The sequence below is a fragment of the Panthera leo genome, chromosome D3 (assembly GCF_018350215.1).
Source record: "Panthera leo isolate Ple1 chromosome D3, P.leo_Ple1_pat1.1, whole genome shotgun sequence".
NCBI classification, from domain to species: domain Eukaryota; kingdom Metazoa; phylum Chordata; class Mammalia; order Carnivora; family Felidae; genus Panthera; species Panthera leo.
Window position 1 is genome coordinate 19531483 of NC_056690.1, and position 18365 is coordinate 19549847.

Consider the following 18365-nt stretch of genomic DNA (forward strand, 5'->3'; position numbering starts at 1 on the left):
AATGGGATAATTAAGCTGTGGGAACATTTACTAATTTGGAATTGGGGAGAGGATAGGCTTCATGGAGGAAGTGTATACCAAGCTGTGTCCTGAAGGACAAAGAGGTGGTCAGTGTTACAAGTAGCTCAGGCTGCAGAAAAGAGTTGACCATTTGGGAAATTAGAATCCAGCATGACTGAAGGAGGCCCGTGACCCCGGGCCTTAAGTGGCAGGCTAGGAGTTTGGAATCTATCCTGAGACCAGTGGGGTGCCACAGGAGGGTTTTATGCAGGTGATGGCTGGGTCTGGCTTGCTTTCAAGAACAATTACTCCAGCCAGTAATGTGTTGCATCCACTTCAGGAGCCTATCTGTGTCATTACCAGGTAGTCGGCAAGTAGATAAGGAACATGGGCCAGGGCTAGACGGTCCCGGGATCAGGCCTGTGTGGTTTGAAGGAAGGTACTGAACCTCTCCGAAGTTTCTGTCTGTGAACTGGAGTTTGCTCTGAGGATTAAAGGCATGCAATGCTCAATTCAGAGCGTACAATCGCTTCCTTTCCCTTCCCTTCCTTTTTGTGCCATGAACAAAACTGAGCTGCCTTTGTTCTTCACAGTAACCCTGTAAAGTATCTTTATCCCCATTTCACAGCTTGTCCCAGCCCGGTGCAGTTCGCGCCTGCGCGTTGGGCACTGAGGACGCCACGGGGGTAGCTTGGCAACCTGGTCGCCTGGCAACGGCGTGCGCTTCCGGGACCACGCGCTGAGGCAGGTGAGCCAGCGGCCGCCAAAGGGAACAGGGGGTCCCCAGACCCATCCAGTAGGGTTCACATTGGGCTCATGTTCTCTTATCCCAAGGTTCTCTCACCTGGCTGGACTCCCTAACCCATGCTCCTTAGAGGAGGGCAGGCCCTTGTCCCCAGCACCCATTGTTCCTTGCCGGGGGAGTCCAGAAATGGCCACGTTCCTTCCATCTAGGCCCCTTCCCCTCTTTCCCTGTGGTTTGGTGCCCAGAATCAGAGTCTGGCTCATCTCTTTTACGGGAGTTGACCATTCCTCCTGGAGTTAACTGTCACTGCGACTAATCGCAGTAACCACCACCACTATAATAATAACCCCAGAGGACATATCCCGAGCCTGGTGTGCCAGGCCCACGAGTAGCAGTTCATATGACAACTCCAGTAGGGAAGGAGGTGCTATTATCACCTCTCTTCTGCAGCTGTAGAAAGACACAGACAGACATAACTTGTCAAGGGCCACCTATGGCCTAAGTCTGAAGTCTGTTCTTAACTACAGCTGAACCTTTGAACTACCTAGGGCTTAGGAGTGCCAACGCTACCCTTTTCTCACAGTCAAAAACCCATGTATAACTTCTGACTCCCTCCTTAACTACTAGTATGCCCACTGTTGACCAGAAGCCTTAGCAATAACATAAACAGTCAATTAACATGTATGTTATGTTATATTTATTATATATTATATTCTTACAATAAAGGAAGCTGGAGGAGAGGAAATGTTATTAAGAAAAGCGTAAGCGGGGGTGCCTGGGTGACTAATTCGGTTAAGCGTCTGACTCTTGATTTCTGCTCAGGTCATGATCTCATAGTTCATGAGATTGAGCCTCATGTTGGGCTCTGCAGTGCGGAGCCTGCTTGGGATTCTCTCTCTCCCCCTCTCTCTCGCTCTCAAAGTAAATAAACATTTTTTAAAAAAGAAAAGCATAGGGGCACCTGGATAGCTCAGTCGGATGCTTTACCAATCTGAGCTCCGGTCATAATCTCACGGTTGGTGAGTTCCTGACCCGTTTTGGGCTCCACACTGACAATGAGGAGCCTGCTTGGAATTCCCTCTCTCTTCCCCTCTCTCTGCCTCTCCCCAACTTGTGTGCGCAGGTGCGTGCTCACTCTCTTTCAAAATAAATGAACTAAAAAAAAAAAAAAAGAAAGCATAAGGGAGGGAAAATACATTATATAAAAAGTATTTATGCAAAAGTGTATTATGTAAAAAAGTACTATATTATAAAAAATCCACGTGTAAGTGGACCCGTGAAGTTCAAACCTGTGTTGTTCAAGGGTCAGCTGTACTAGCCACACTGCTTATAGTCGCTCAAAGTATGTATGTGTGTAATAAAAATAAATCACACTTTAACCTTAATTCCTTTTTTGTGGATGTGTCAGGAGCATGTGGATATGGGTCCCTGATGGATGAATGAAGTAGACCTGGATTTGAACATTGGCTACTGGCCTTATCAGTTCCATGACCTGAAGCAAACTCCCAACCTTAAGCCTCAACTACTTCCTTTGTAAAATTGGGATAATGCAAGTCCCCTCCTTCTGGAGTAGTTGAGTTAGATACTAGATATTGCTGGCAGAAGATAACTACTACACGTGGTGACCATATTAATGTTTGCTTTTTTGGTTTGTTTTGTGTCTTTGGTGCCTTTACAGGCCCCAGCCTATAAAGTACTGGTGGTTTCCTCTGTCATTATGGGTGGGAGAACCCTGGAGTTTGCAGTGTGGGCTACTATTTACCTTTACTGTGACCTTGAGCAGATTCCTTCATTGTTCTCAGCCTCAGTTTGCTCATCTGTAAAATGGAAGCAAAAATATCCCCCCGGCTGCCCTTACAGTTTTGAGAATCAAATGAGAAGTAGCTTCTAAATCACAGTAGTAGTAACAACAACTTTTTGGATTCTCTCAATCAGTGGTTTCTGCAGAGCTTTGTTTTGGAAGCTAGAGAGTTGCCCTCTGCAGGCGTGGAAAGATGGCCCATGCCCGGATCTCCATGTACCTGCCCCCCGACATCAACCCCACCCAGGCTGCCATTGCCTATGGCTGTCGGGCCCTGCCCAAGCTGAACGAGGAGCTGCAGTCAGAGGACCTGCTGACGAGGCAGAAAGCCCTCATGGCTCTGTGCGACCTTATGCACGACCCTGAGCATGTCTACGTGGCCATTGACACAGGTGAGAGTGTCACAGCCCAGGTAACCATGACTAGGATGGACGGACAGTGGCTCAAGGTGGGAGGTGCTGCGGCGACCTGGCCCCTTTACCGCATCCCTCCTGGCTGGTCAGTCAGTCCCTGCCCAGACACCACTCGTGTCCCACCCAGAGCCACAAATCAGCCCCCTCTGCTATGGCTCAACCAGGTGGCCACAAATCCACCAAACAGTTCTGTTTATGTATCTAATTCACAAAGCTGTCACAAAAGATAGGCACACACCTTATGAAAACCACACGTATATCTGGGAGCTCTATGTCCCTTGTGTCCCACTCTTCTAATTCTCAAAATAAGACTTGAGGTGACTTTCATGGCATGGTCACACCTTTCTCAGATCAGGCACATGATGGATGAACTGCTTCTTCTCCCTCCAGCCTTAGTGGAAGGGCTAGTTAATTCCAGCTTTGCCTGAGGTTCCTAGAACCAGGGCCCAGGACACTGGGTGGAGCTTCAGTAATAAGGGTTGCTATTTAATAAGCCTGACCCTGGGCCGGCATCACCCCAGTGCAGAGCCTGTGTTGTCTTAATCCTAATAGCGCCTGCTTTGGGAGGGAAGATTAGAAAACTGACAGATAAAAATCAGAGACTCAGAGGAGGGGAATGAGGCTAGGGTTGCCAGATAAATAAATAAAGCAGGATTTTTATTTGTTCAACCTGGCATCTCTAGGTGTAACCTATTCACAGGTAGGACTACTTTGGGCCTGGAATGAGAATTTGACCCCTCAGTCTCTCTAAAGGCAAAGGCCATTTTCTTAATCCTGCAGTAGACTGTGAGAGGAGGCATTGGTGGAAAGCCTGCAGGGCTTTAGATAAAACGACCCCCCCCCCCCCCCCCGCCATGTGAGCCTTTGTAGCACACAGAGACCCCTTTGGTGACTCTGAAATATTTTGTAACTGACATGATTCCCTGAGGCCTGAAAGCAGCAGAGCCTCTGGTAGTCTTTGCTGCCCAACGTTGGCTCACCTGTTGACTGCTAGGTTCATTGATTTCTGAGAATGGTAAATGTTCAAAGGTTTTTGTGCCTTGCAGGCTGCCTGGAGAGCCTGAAAGCTTTGCTGAAGGATAACAATGACATGGTGCGGATAAAGACCACTGAGGTGCTCTACATCATGGCGACCCATAATGTGGGCAGGTGGGCAGCTGTCTCTGGAAACGAATGTCATGCTTTGGAGCCACATCACTCCCCTGGGTGGCATGCCCTTGGATGACCTTGAGCACTCTGAATTTTGGTTTATCAGTTTGTGTGTATCCGGGGGAGGGAGGGGGTGCTTTCCCATATCAGTTCAGTTCACCCTCTTGACCTGGGATAACTAGGTTTACCTGGTATTGAAAACAGAACCAAGGGGCCCCTGGGTGGCTCAGTCAGTTAAGCATCTGACTCTTAATTTCGGCTCAGGTCATGATCTTGTGGTTGTGAGATTGAGCCCCACATCAGGCTCTCTGTGCTGGGTGTGAAGCCTGCTTAAGATTCTCTCTCCCTCTGCTGCTCCCCTGCTCGCTCGTGTGCTCTCTCAGAAAGAAAGAAAGAAAGAAAGAAAGAAAGAAAGAAAGAAAGAAAGAAAGAAGGAAAACAGACCTGAGAATCACAAGCAGCCCTCAAGCCCTGCCCAGGCACTGATGCCCAGTGTGCACATGTCCAAAAAGAAGGAATAGAAGGGCAGGGTGCTCAGTGTCTCCCGGCTTGTTTGACGTAAACAACAGATGGTCCTTTACAGAAGCTTGAGATCTTTTCAGCGGTGTCAGGGCATCTTACAAAACTCAAGGTTGCTCAGTCCTGCCTCTTCCCAAGCTCTCTGTGCCTCAGTGTCCTCATCTGCAACTGCTCATTGGGGCAGTTAACACTTAGAGGCAAGGGGGTGAAGCACCTCTCATTCTTCTGCTCCTTTGTTCTCTTTCTGGACTGCCATGGACATTGGGTAGTAACCCCCAAAAAGGGCTGACAGATGCTGTGAGGACAGGTACTTGGAACCTGGGCAAGTACAAGGAAACTGTGAGCATAGCGAGGGTGCCTGTAGGTTTGTTTAGTGGCAGTGGGAGGTTGGGGAGGTTGTGTGGGATTCCTGGATATGGCCACATTAGCAGGGGTGGGGAAAGGGGACACACAGCGAAGAAACTGTCACTGATCAAGGACCTGCTATGGTCTGGCCCACATACTCCTTCAGCATCCACTATCCCTCACACTGCCACCTCCAGGCATGGGGAGGAGAACTGAGTGACCAGGGTACAGGATTCTAACACACTGGCTCGCTCCACCACACCACAATGGACAGAGAATGCAAAGGGCCAAATATAACCTAGGCCAGCTTGAGAAGTTTGCCTGAGTTCGGTGGTGATCTTATAACTTACAGCCAGTAGCTTGTGGAGCCCGTCAAGCTCTAAGTACCTGCTCATGTTGAAACCCTTGTGCCTCTTGCACCCACACAAATAGCAACAGGAAGAGGAGATAAGGGTGGCAGCCCAAGGCTCGACATCTTGTCACCCTGAGGAGTTCATGTGACAGCCCACGAATGGGAGAGCCTCACGGGAGGACTAGCTCCCCCTGCCTGCCTCTTCCTTGCTTGCTGGTGAATGGGGCAGCTGCCCTCAGGACAGACACAGCAGACTTGCAGAGCAGGAGTGATGTGGCGGGGTGACCAGGCACTGACTGAGGAGGGCAGGACACCTCATGATGGGTGGTCAGAAAAGGTCCCTGCAACCTGGGTATCCCGCTATGATTTTCTTGTCCCAGAACAACTCAGAACTCGCCACATGGTTAAGTCCTGGCCATCACAGCAGGAGCACAATTGGTTGGGCACTTCCTGCGTGCCAGGCACTGGGCACAGGCCTCACAGTGAGTTCTCACTTATTTCTGGTCCCAGGCCTGAGAGAAGTGACCTCAGAAGCCCTCACCATATGCAGTTGGTTAATGAGAAGAAATGGTTACAAAGCCAGGAATTGAAGAAATTGTACATTCCCTTTAAACTGTTCATTAAAAAAATTTTTTTAATGTTTATTTATTTATTTTGAGAGAGAACAAGTGGGGGAGGGGCAGAGAGAGAGAGAGAGAGTCCCAAGGAGAGATTCTCGATGTGGGGCTCAAGCCCACGAACTGTGACATCATGACCTGAGCCAAAATCAGGAGTCACACACTTAACTGACTGAGCCACCCAGGCACCCCTAAACTGTTCGTTTTAACTCCAAACACAAATAATTAGGCATTCACCAATCCCTGTGTGTCACCCAGGCCTCTTCTTGGGTGTGGGCCCACTGGTTGGTGTTTCCCGTCATCTCTTTTGCTTAAACCACACCTGTAACATCATCTAATTTGCAGCTTTGGTTTCTTTAAGATAGAGTGGAGAACTCAGACATTAATGGAGTAATCTGCATGTAAAAACCTTCTAGAATCTTTTATGATCATCTCACTTTTTTTCTTTTTTGAGACTCACTTTTGAGTCTTCCTGAAGCAATCAACTTTGTTTTCATAAGGAATTAAAAAAAAAAAAACCCACAAAACTCTTCTCACATCTAATTGGCTTACCTAATAGCTAATTAACTTACATAATTATAACAACAAACATAACAGGCACACATAGGTTTGGAGGCCAGCATCTGGCTGTTGGCAAGCTCACAATTCAGCTGGGAGAAAAGGAAGAGGCTTTGAGGGGCGGGGCTTGCAGAGCCTGGAGCTTCAGGGGGTGTGTGCCCTGGTGGGTGCAGCCCCGATTCAGGGTGGGTCAGTTGTGAGGCTCTGCTGCCTCATCATCCTCATTTTACAGGCTCACAAGAGTGAAAGGAAGGATCCAGGCGCACAAAGAGCAGTTGGAGTCCTAGCTAAGGAAGGGGCAGAGCTGCATGATTCCAGTGCGTGGTTCTTTCCACTGCCACCCAAGCCACACTCCTGGCCTCTAGGGATTCTGTAATATATGGTCCACCTCTGGCCTTTTTCTTCTTCCAGGAAGCCAGAGGGATGTGGTCTGCACCAACCAGCACAGGCTCAGTCAGGCTCCAGGTGGGGTTGCGGGTGGGCAACTTCCCCCTGGTTTTTACTGGATCCTCTCTGGGCATGGTCTTAATTATGTCTAAATCTGACTTCTCTTCCCCAGAGAGGGCTTTTTAGAGCACGATGTCATCCTTGCCTTGTCCTACCTGCTGAACGACCCTCAGTCAGCCTGCCGGAAGAACCTGCACCTGGCGTTCAAGCATGTGGCTCAGCTACCTTCAGGTAGGCTCTCAGTGGGCACTCAGATGGCCCCTTGGTCTCCACTCTAGGTCACTCATGTGCCCTGCTGCAGATCATGGTCTAAAGCACGTTTTTTAAAAAAGGTACAATTTTATTAAGATACATCATACATATCAAAAAGGCACAAATCATACATGAAGGTTTTATTACATTGTACCAAGTGGACATGCCATGGAATCACTACCCAGATTAAGAAATTTGTACATATCGCCACCACTCTGAAAACTTCCCACATGCCCCATACCAGTTTCTACCCCTCATCCAAAGGTGAACAGTATCTTCTATTCATAAGACCACAGATTAGTTTATGCCTTTTCTTGAACTTTACATCAGTGGAAACATATAGGCTGAAATATTTTGTTTCTAGCTTTCTTTTTGCTCAACGTTTTATCTCTGAGATCCACGTATGGTTTTTGCTGATTTGCACTGGAGTATGGTATTCATGTTATATGAGTATACGATTCCAGTTTATTTATCCACTCTGTTGCTGACGGACATTTGAATCATGTCAAGTGTATGGATACCAAGAATAGAGTGTCTGTAAACATCCTCTTGTCTTTTGATGGATGCGTAGAGGCATTTCTTTTGAGACATACCTAAGAGTGGAATTGCTGGGGATAGGATAAGTTTATGTTCAGCTTTAGAAGGTACCACCAATGGTTTTCTAAAATAGTTACATCAATTTACACTCCCACTAGCAGTGTCTTAGAGTTCCACATGCTCTCTATCCTCACCCACACTTGATCTTTCCTGGCTCTTTATTTTAGCTATTTTGGTGGGTGGGTGTGTGGTAGTATCTCATTTTGGTTTTAATTTGTGTTTCCCTGATGATTATAGCCCTGTAAATGTCTTCCTTTGTGAAGTGCCATAGCATGTTTAAGGATTAAAGAAGTCCTGCCCCAAAGGCCCCTCTACCCTCAGGCTCAAGGTCCCCTTCACCTGACTGTTTCTGCTAATTAGATGCAGAGTCCAGGGTGATGGCCACCCACCTGCTGCAGCTCGAGAGTTGAGATCTTGTGTCAGAATGACATTGCCTTGTCACATGGTGCAATGAACATTTTTGAATGGGGGGCTTATTCCAAAAGGCATGATATCAAGGTCTTCAAGGGGGTGCTTTAAAATTAAAGTTGGGCAAAAAGGCATTGCAGCCCAGGAGTGAGACAGCCCTAGGTTCCCTCTGCCCTCCCCCTCGTTCCTTGCATGCCCCTGGATGGATTATTTCCTCATCTCTAAAGTGAGGCTGATACTACCTGCCTCGGAGACCTGAAGTGAAGGCAAGTGAGAAGATGCTTGCCAAGCATGTAGTGTATCACCCTGCACGAAACACGCCATAAACATCAAGTCCACATGTGAGTACTCTCTGAGTTGAGGGTCCCAGAGAGAGATGACTATGGGATCAGGTACGGAGAGGTGGACAAAACAGAGCGAGCCCTTGGGGGCCTGGGATTGCTGCTCATCCAGGAGGCACGCCTTCTTCCAGCTGGGCTGGGCATGTGAGACCAGATGACAGAAGCTTCTGGTAGTTTTTTTGTTTTTTTTTTAAAGACCTGCTTATCCCTGGCCATATCCCAAGCCAACAGAATCTGTTTCTGGGAATGGGCACACATATCTTCTCAAATGCACCTTGGCTGATTCTCCCTCGAGGCCATGGTTGAGGGCCACTGGAATACTGGGATGTCTATGAAGCTCCAATGCTCAGAGCGGAACTAAGTAAATGCCCTGTGCTCACCATGGAGCAACTCTCCTTGAGGTGTGAAGCTCCCAGCCAGCCCTCTTAAATGATTGTGACCTGTTTAAGCATTCAGAGAAATACAGAGACAATAATAAGAAACATTGAGTACCATCATGGCTTTGCTAAGTCTTAACCTTCTGCCGTATTTCATATTTGCTTGGTATTTTTGTTTTTAAAAAAAGTAATGACAGTCAAAGCACCCTGTGAAGCTCCCCACCTCCCCACCAAAGCACCCTTTCTCCTGCCCTCCCTGGAGCCACCAATAATTTCCGAGTATATCCCTAACGCATGGCTTTATAATTTACCATGAATGTAGTTATTTGGTGATCTTGCCTTGCATGTTTTAAAACTATGTAAATGGATCTTACTGAATGTATACCCTTGCTACTTAGAGAACCTAATGTTATAATTTTGAGATTTATCCATGTTCTGTCATGGGCTCCGTTTTCCTATTTTATCTGTGGCGTGCCCTTCTGGTGTTTGAACAGACGCTTACTCCTGCTCGGCTGATGCGGCGTGCTGGTTGTCTCTGATCCTGAGCATTCCCGCTCAGATTTTCCTGGAGTCCCTCCAAGGCCTCTGCTGGAGGAGAGCATCCTTGTGGGGGTGGGAGAATGCATGGCCTTCAGCTTGGCCAGATGCTGCAATTGCTTCCCAGCCCACCCTCCTCCAGCCGGAAGAGAGCCTGGTGCACATCCTCACCAGCAACCTGATGGTGTGCTGTGCTGTTTCACTGTTGTGTGGCTTTGCCATCCCCTGTGACTGGGAGAGGCGGCATCTTTCCTCTGCCTGGCGCCACTTGTGTTTCCTCTCCTGCCCAGTGCCTCCCCGGAGCCTGAGCACATTCTGTTGAGTTGTTTTTCCATTTCTTATTGATTTGAGGGAGTGTTTCATATATCCTGGATTCCAACCCTTTGTTGGTTACATACACTGCAAATACCATTTCCTGGGTTGTTTGCATGGCTTTTCACTGTTTATTTGCTTATTCATTGGCCCAGAAGTTTTTTGTGTGTGTGCATGTGTGTGTGCATGTTTGTGTTTGATGCTTAAGAGCTCATGAAGATAGTCTGTCCTATTTTGTTCTAAAAGTGTAAGGGTTTTGCTTTTTACATTTAGCTGGTGAAGGTACCTGAATTGGATTTTTGTTTGTTTCTAGGTCTTCTTGTATAGCCCTTGCCAGTCCTACACTGTCTTGATTACAAAAGCTCTATGGTGATCTGTGTTCTGGTGGGAAGGGCCCCGCCCCATCTCCTTTCTGCAAAGTTGTTCTGGAATCCACAATCACTGGGCCCACCACGAGGAGTAGGGGGGCTGTGGTTCTGACAAGTCTGACTGGGGGCCCCAGCGGTGAGCCTTGGCCTTCTGTCACAGTATCTCTTGGCTGCTACTCCTTGTCTCTGGTGTGTCTGGAAGGGAGGCCTGGGACACTCTGGTGAGGAATGTGCAGTAGTGGTGGGTGGGGGTAGCTGGAGGGAGAAAGGGAGACACACAGTGTGCCAGACACCGCAAGAGGTCTGCCTGGGGGAACTCAGCACGATGGCTTCTGGGTTAGACAGTATGGCTGTGTCCTAGGTGGTGTCCTCACTGGGCCACTGGGTGGGGTGAGTGGATCCACTTCAGTGGTCCCACTCTTAACCAGGGTGTGGCCTTGGGCAGTAACATAGCCTGTCAGAGCCTCAGCTTCATTACCGAGCACGGGAATATGTGTGCCTCTGTGGTCTGCTGGGATAGTCGGAACTCAGCTCTCCTACTGGTGGTCATTGGTATGGGTTTTCTATCCACTGCCACACCAGAAGGCACCCTCTGCACCTGGCAGAGTGCCTGGCACTCAACAAATGTTGGCATTTAGGTTTTATGCCGTATTTTAAAGGATCATTTGTTAGTTATTTGCCGCAATGCACTTCCTCCCTTCTTTCATTAATTACATAGTTGTGTGTTGGGCCCTTGCTCTGTTCCAGCCACTGTGTCTCACTTGCTTCGTCTGTAGTGTTGGGTATCTGTGGGGGGGAAGTAGGTCTTCCCTGAGTCCTTGATGTCTGGCCAGATCTGGCCTAGTGTGTGGTTTCCCAGAGTAACCAGCAGGGGGTACCACAGGATCGATGACTGCCTGACAGAGCCTGGCTGTCAGGCCCCAGGGTGGTGCAAGTCAGGCACGGGAGAAACCAGGATTGGAGAGGCAAATACCATGCAGAAGCCTCCAGGCCACGTTCCCTGTCAGCCGGGCCCTAAGTGACCGCTAGGGATTCTGGGGGAATCTCTGTTCCCTTGTTTCTGCTAACCGCACACAGAAACAGGTCTCGTTTTGTGGCCAGGCGTGCTGTAGGAGAGAACTCTAATGCCGAAATTGAGGATTCTTCTGTAACTGGACTTTGGGATGTAGCTGAATAGTACCGGGGACCTGGAAGTGTCTCCCTACCAGCCCCACTGGCCATGACCCAGGCCCCTTGGGCCCTATGACAGTGGCCTGGAACCAGGGTGACTGGGTGCACCTGTGAGACTGAACTCTGAGCTGCTGGCCCAGCTGTGGCAGGACCACGGTGTGGGGACTGCTGTGTCCCCTACACACTGTGTGCAGCCTGGCTTGGGTGAAGCCGTGAGGGTTAAAACAGGTGTCCCTCCCTACCCAGAGGAGAGCACCAGCTGGGGAGGGAGTTAGGGATGTGAGTCCTCTCCTATGGACACTGGCTCTTCAGCTTCAGAAAGGAGCAGGGTGGGCCTGGGGAGGGACAGGGCATGCCAGGCATGATGTTGGATGCTGTTCTGATCTTGGCAGTTTTGAGGTGCAGGGGAACATCAGAGCTGAAGCAGTGGGAATAGCAGAAGCCTAGGGATAGGGGGTGCTGGAGAAGCAAAACAGGATGTTCTCACCCTTCCACAGTGTGCCTCAGCCAGGCAGCCTTAGCCAGGCAAGCTGCTGCACCCCTTTCTCTCCTTGAAGGCTGCCTCGGGAGGTGGCCCAGAGTAGCCTCCTGCTCCTCCTAGCCCTGACACCACAGAGTACAGGGATGGGGCTGGCTGCCTCAGGGGGGTGGGTCTTTCCTTTCTCACCTGCCTTTAGGATGGGATGCACCCGGCCCCAGGCACATCCTCAGCCTGATAGTCCTTGGTGGGCAGTTGCCCCCTTCCCAGACTTAGCAAATGACGATGCCCACCAGTGGGGACACTGCCCACCTGGTTCCCAGCCTGGTGCACCTGCATGATGCCTCCTGTCCTCACCCTCTGCACACACTTGCCTGCTCCAGCCGGAAGAGTCTTTCCCTGTCTGGCCTAGTCAAGGCTGGCCACTGTCCCAGCAGCTATCCTTGTGGTCTCTCTGGGGGTGGGCCATCTTTCTCAGCCTTCTCTATGAGGTCTTTGTAATATACCCAGGTGGTTTGGGACAGCTTGTTACACAAAGAGGGTCAAGACTTTCCGGTGCATGCACTGGGCAGTACCAGCTGGCCCCTGGCCTTGGACCTACCTCAGCACTGAAGCCCCTCACCCAGCTCATCTCTTAGTGAGGTGAGCCCCCAGGGTGCCATCCAGCCTTGGTGGGGCCCCCTTGTCCTCATGGTGTACTGCACCCCTCCCTAGCACCTGCCCCTGAGTCGGCAGACCTATAGCCCATGCCTATTTGTCCTAGATGGCCAGGGCCTTGCATGGGCTCCAGGGAAGGTGGACAGATGGAGCACTGCCCCTGGGGTCCCAGGCCTGGTTGGGTCACTTGCTACACAGTGTGATGCCAGGAAGTCATTCCCCCTCCTGGTCTCTGCTTTCTCCTCTATAAAATCGAATCAGTAATCTCAGTGTCCTGAGAGTGGAGGAGGCTGGGATCAGACGAGTGGGTACGGGGCTCAGCGCAGGGCCATGTGGTGTGCAGTCACTGAGGGGAGCTAGGGTTATTGTCACTGACCCATCACACTATCTTGGATGACCGAGAGAACTACAGGGGAGGATGGCAATACCCCCATGAGCCCACAGGGCAGTGTGCCCTGTAAGAGAGCGTCTTTTGTCTTCCTGTCAACCCTGGCCTCCTCTCACTGGTCCCTCTGCTGCTGGTCCTAGAGCTCATTTCTCTCTGGCCAATGCCACCATTGGTGGACCTTTCCTGGGCCTTTCTTTGGCTTAGCATGTGCCTTCTCCATACTGGGAACTGTTTGGGCACAGTAGAGAAAGGAGGTGGGTCAGAATGTGCCAGGTACCCTTCCCACCTTGCCCTGGAGTGAGCACTTTATGCAGTAGAGTGTGGGAAGGAGGGGACATGCAACACCCAGAAGGCTGAGCCCCGAGGGATAGACAGTTCTTGGACTTCAAGGGTGGGGAAAGGCACATGAGCATGATTAGCAGAACAAGAGGCAGACATAGCATGCCCACGAGAGGAAGAACCAGCACAGACAGAGGGTGACTAGACTTATCGTGGGGATCATTTCATAACATATATAAAAATACTGAATTATTGGGGCACCTGAGTGGCTCAGTTGATTGAGCATCCGACTTCGGCTCTGGTCATGATCTCGTGGATTGTGAGTTTGAGCCCTACATCGGGCTCTCTGCTGTCCGCGCAGAGCCCGCTTCAGATCCTCTTTCCCTCTCTCTCTCTGCACTTCCCCTGCCCCCACTCTCAAAAATAAACATTAAAAAAAACCTCTCAATCCCTATGATGTATACTTGAAACTAAGAGGATTGTATGTCAATTATACTTCAATAAAAACAGTCAGCCCATGAAATGAAAAAAAAACCTCACTGAATGCATGGTCTCCAAAATGTGGAAGAGAAGAATATAGAACACATACTTACCAGAGTTGATGAAAGGAGGCAGGGAGGGGTAGTTCATGTAAGTTTAAAAAAAAAAAAAAATCAATGCAGATAGATTGCAGCAGAGGGCGGGACATTGAAGAGTCTGCCCACTGGGCTCTGGGGACCAGGCTCTGGGAACTGGGAGGACTGTCCCAGGGAAGGCACCTCCCATCCCTGAGCACATCAGGAGAGAAGGCAGAATCCTTCTATTTTCCTTCTATCTGTGTATTTTTAGGTGAAGGATGCTCATGGTGAAATTACTGCTCTTTTCACAGTTGGCATTAAAAGCGTAAAATAAGTCTCAAAGATTTTAAGTCACACGCTATTTCTTCTTATACAAAAGTCCCCTTGGGTTTTTGCTGTTTGGTGATGTGGGAAGGCGTGAAGGGAATCCCCACGAGGCTCGTGGTGGGGGAGGGAGAAAGCCCAATCTGTATGTGTCTGCACGCTGTGTGTCTGCGTGTGTGCGTGCGTGTGCATCTCCACTTGCTGGTCCTCACTTAGGGCTTTGTGTGGGTCCTGCATTTGAGGAGGAGGTGCAGAGTGGCTCTGGGCTCCCCATGGGATGCTGTCTGTCTGGTGCAGAATGATCAGGGGCAGAGCCAGACAAGAACCCCAGGCTTGGGAAGCCCTTGCCTCTCTGTTCCGCCAATCCCTGACCTTGACCTTGGACACCTTTTCTCATCTGTAAAATGGGGCACAGCTAACAACCTGCTACCATAGAGATGTTAAAATAATCTGTAAGGAGCCTAGTGCAGACTGAACAAAGTTGCTTGACTACTAACTAGTGCTTTCCACCGCATGGAGATGCCTCTAACCACACAAGCCAGGGTCGGCAAACGGTGGGATAGTGGGGGGACCCCTCCTCCCCACACCTTGTAGGACCCACCCTATACTCTTGGGCATTGTCAGCACCCTCCAGGCTCTCTACCTCTTCCACTCTGTGGGGATGAGTCTGACTCTGGCAGAGGTGTCTTTAGGGTATGACGGGTCTGGGTGTTGGTGCAGCCTGGGCCATTGCTGGGCAGGGGTCTTGGAGCCATCATCACCCCTGAACCTCAGCTCCTCCAGACACAGGGGCCTGGCAGGCCTCCCCCTGTCTTGATTTCCAAATGATTCTGCCTAAATGTGTGGGTTAGGGGAGAGAAAAAGCACCCTGGGCACGGAAGGTGTCTCTGGGCACCCTCCCAGATGTCAGCCGCACACATACAGCACATCAGGACAAGGCTCAGCTCATTCAGGGTATTTTATTTTCTTAAAGTAGACAATCTTTAACTTTCATACAATCACCAGCTCCTCTTTCCCTCTGTACATCTCTTAAAGTCCTTGGCTGTGATTCCACACACTGACCTTGGACATATAGGTACCGAACAGAGGCTAAGAGAAAAGGAGATTTGGCAAGGGCTTTGGCGGTGCCTTCCCTCTCAACAGCGGGGGTTCATATTTACATGCGGCCCTCGGCCAAGGTCCTTCCATGATGGTGGGTGCCACAGGCCCTGGGACATGAAGGGCCAGAGTGCGAGGTCCCAGCAGGGCCTCCCTCAGGCTACAACGCTCGCTGAGCCTTCACAGGACTTGTAGCTGCTCTCAGCCCATCTCAGGTGTAAGGTGTGCAGGGGCCAGGGCCCCATCTCTTGCTTCCCCTTCCTCCACTTGCAAAGCCAATGGATAATTTACTCTTTAAATACCAAAGACATTTAGCTATTGTTCATTCGCTCCTAGGTGAGGAACCTTCTTTAAATACATCACATTTATTTTCTGAAATAAAAACGAAGCAGAAATCGCACCAGTAACAAGAGGACGCTGCACAGGCTTATGTACAACGCGGCCCCACGAGGCTGCCACAGGGCGGCCGTCCGCCCCAGTGTCGCTCGGGAGCAGAGGGACAGACTCATCCAGATAACAACTTTTACACTCAGCAAGCCAGACACAAAAAGGACCACCTGAAAAAAAAATATGTTTTGAAAATCTGCATTTTAAAAAAGAATACTCAACTGCATTTGAAATTTTCCATATTTCTGCGAAACACCACGAGATTTGGCCAAAAAAAAGGATGTCAGAGAAGAAAAACCAGGTTTTGATTTATAAAACATCAGACTAGTAGAAGAAAAGCTGGAACCCAGCTGGCCTAGTTTGAAACAAATCGTGCCACTCATGTTATTGTGTGGATTTTTGCTGCATATTTTGAAGCTGTTTAAAAAGAGCTGTGAGTGGCTAGAGGTCTGGTTAGTGCTGTTATCTGGCCTTGCACCCTGGTTCCAGAACGAACGTGGTACAGAGTAGGCCAGCAGTAGGCGTGGCCAGCAGGGAAGGCGCATGGACCCTGCTCTGGTCCTCCCTCCTGGTCAGCAGCAAGGTCCCCAGTCCCAAGCTTGGGCAGAGCTGGCTTCCTCCAGATGACCCAGCCGCCTCTCCTCATAGTCCCACGAGGACCCCCATGCAGAGCGGGGCCGGCTCGGGAAGGCAAAGTGAAGGGGGCATAAAGGGCTCATAGTGAACATGGTGACAACTGCTTAAGTCTTCAAGAGGCCTCAACGCTTTGGGGAACTTTGCCATCTCCAGACTGTGTGTGTGCATATGTGTGTGTGTGTGTGTGTGTGTGTGCGTGTGTGTCTACCTACCTAGCAATCTATCCGTATATATTTATGTTTGCGGTAATGTGGGGGCCAAGGAGGTGGAGGGCCGGGGGGGGGACATTTTTCAGGTCCCCCGTTTTCTGCCCCTAGGCTGGGTCTCCCTAGCACGAGTGGGGGTGTGACACCCCAGGGGTTTCGCCACAGGCAAACTGGCCTGCCCAGCTCCTCAGCAAAGGCCTATGTACTTGAGATTGTTCTGTATGATGACGTCTGTCACCGCGTCGAAAACAAACTGGATGTTACTGGTGTCGGTGGCACAGGTGAAGTGGGAGTAGATCTCCTTGGTCTCCTTGTTGCGGTTCAGGTCCTCGAACTGCCGCTGGATGTAGACAGCGGCCTCCTCGTAGGTGTTCTGGCCCTTGTACTCAGGGAAGCAGATGGTGAGCGGGATGCGCCGGATCTTCTCCGCCAGCAGGTCCTTCTTGTTCAGGAAGAGGATGAGTGAGGTGTTGATGAACCAGTTGTTGTTACAGATGGAATCAAAAAGGCGCAGGCTCTCTGCCATTCGACTCTGCAGGCAGGAAAATGCTGGTGTTAATCAGGGGATGCAGCAAGGAAAGGCCCTAGACCCACAGCCCTTCAGAGAGGCCCCTTGGGAAGGTCTCCCAGCCCAGCACTGGCCCTGCAAAATTCACCCTTTTATTGGGAAGTCTTCCTCTGCGAGGCCAAGTCTGTCTTCACCTGCCTCCCACAGGCTCTGGAGCCCCTACAGTGGCTGGCACCGCCCTCCGCGCCCTGATACTTGTTAGTAATGGGCGCTTCTGCTTCATCGGTGCCTCCTCTGTGGCTCGGGGCTGCTTCATGGTCTCCCTTAGCGGCAGGGACCTGGGCAACTCCAAGCTCATAGCTAAGGGCCCCATCCCCTGCCACCCCACGCTGGCTCAAGTCCCCCATGCTGCCATCGCATCTCCCTCAATGTGAGCGTGGCCAGCTTCCTGCCCAGCCAGCAGCTCCAGCCTGCTAGGGCTTGGGCCAGTCCTCTAAGCCTCGACCCTGCCACGTGGTGCCGTCAGTCCTCAGCCAGATCTGTGAACTAACAGCCTGTGCTTCCAAAACCGAAGGCTCCAGTCTAGAGAGCTGGGGAAGGCTCAGGCCCCTCTGCTCCGCCCAGGTCATTGCGCTCATGTGAGGACAGAGGCCTACCAGGCTCAGTGACCAGAGTATGGCAATGGCCCTTATTTACCCCCTTCTTTCTGAGGACCTTAAATGGGTTGTAGTAACTGAGTTTTTAGGGAACATAATGTATTTGTCTGACTCCCAAACTCACCACTCACCATTTCCACAGAGAACTGACAATTCTAGCTTCTAAAAAGAACTGCTGGTGAGTTACTATGGTGAAAGCTGCCCCTCATTTTAAAATAAAACGAACAAGCCAAATGTCCGAACAAAGCCCGGAACTAGTTTAGTTTAGATCCAGGGTGTCGGAATTAAGGACTTTCTGACTAGATTATATCACCGGTGACATGGTAACAACAAAGGAAGCTGCAGCTGGTGCTGATGGTGTGGCCATGGCATGCCAATTTGTTCAGTCCTTACACCTTCTGATTCCCATTTTACAGATGAAGAAACTGAGGCTTGGAGAGGCAGGAAATGTGCTCCATGTTCCACAACCAGGAGTTCAGGCTCACTTGGAGGGTGGATGGGCAGCACTGTTGGACCCAAGTGAGATCACCCCAGGTGGGGCTGTCCAGGAGGATGCCACAGTGAAACCCTGCTCTCCCAGAGATCCTGAATTGTCTGAGATACACGGTCTAATAGCATCAGTGCTAGGAAGGAACCAGGTTGAGTGGGGAGAGGATGCCCAGAGGTACTTGTCATTACTCTCCAACCTCAGAGAAGTGGTCTTCAGATCCCGTATTCCACCTTGGAGAAGAGGTTTTCCAAAACCAATCTTGTGCCTTCTTTAGAATGAGCTAAGAAATACCAGAAACCCTGGAAAGTGGGTGGTTTCAGGTCTTGGGGAAGCAGGGGCGGGGGGGACCCTTCTCCAGAGAGAAACAAGATGCAGGATTCCCATCCCCAGCAG

The 18365-nt window shown here is 50.3% G+C and overlaps 2 protein-coding genes across 3 annotated transcripts in view; one reads left to right on the forward strand and one right to left on the reverse strand.

The window, feature by feature from the left end:
- The first annotated feature begins 683 nt into the window (after positions 1-683).
- The window catches only part of RSPH14 (radial spoke head 14 homolog), a 79312-nt gene continuing 61630 nt past the window's right edge, over positions 684-18365 (forward strand). Inside the window, exons 1-4 of one of the 2 annotated variants that reach the window (XM_042910113.1) lie at positions 684-748; positions 2681-2938; positions 4006-4108; positions 7059-7177. In XM_042910113.1, the coding sequence (XP_042766047.1) occupies positions 2740-2938; positions 4006-4108; positions 7059-7177 (421 nt within the window). In that variant the 5' untranslated portion in view covers positions 684-748; positions 2681-2739. The other variant, XM_042910114.1, reaches the window with a different exon arrangement.
- The window catches only part of GNAZ (G protein subunit alpha z), a 53358-nt gene continuing 49927 nt past the window's right edge, over positions 14935-18365 (reverse strand). The window contains exon 3 of the mRNA XM_042910111.1: positions 14935-16850. Within this exon, the coding sequence (XP_042766045.1) occupies positions 16506-16850 (345 nt within the window). The 3' untranslated portion in view covers positions 14935-16505. The remainder of the gene's footprint in view (positions 16851-18365) is intronic.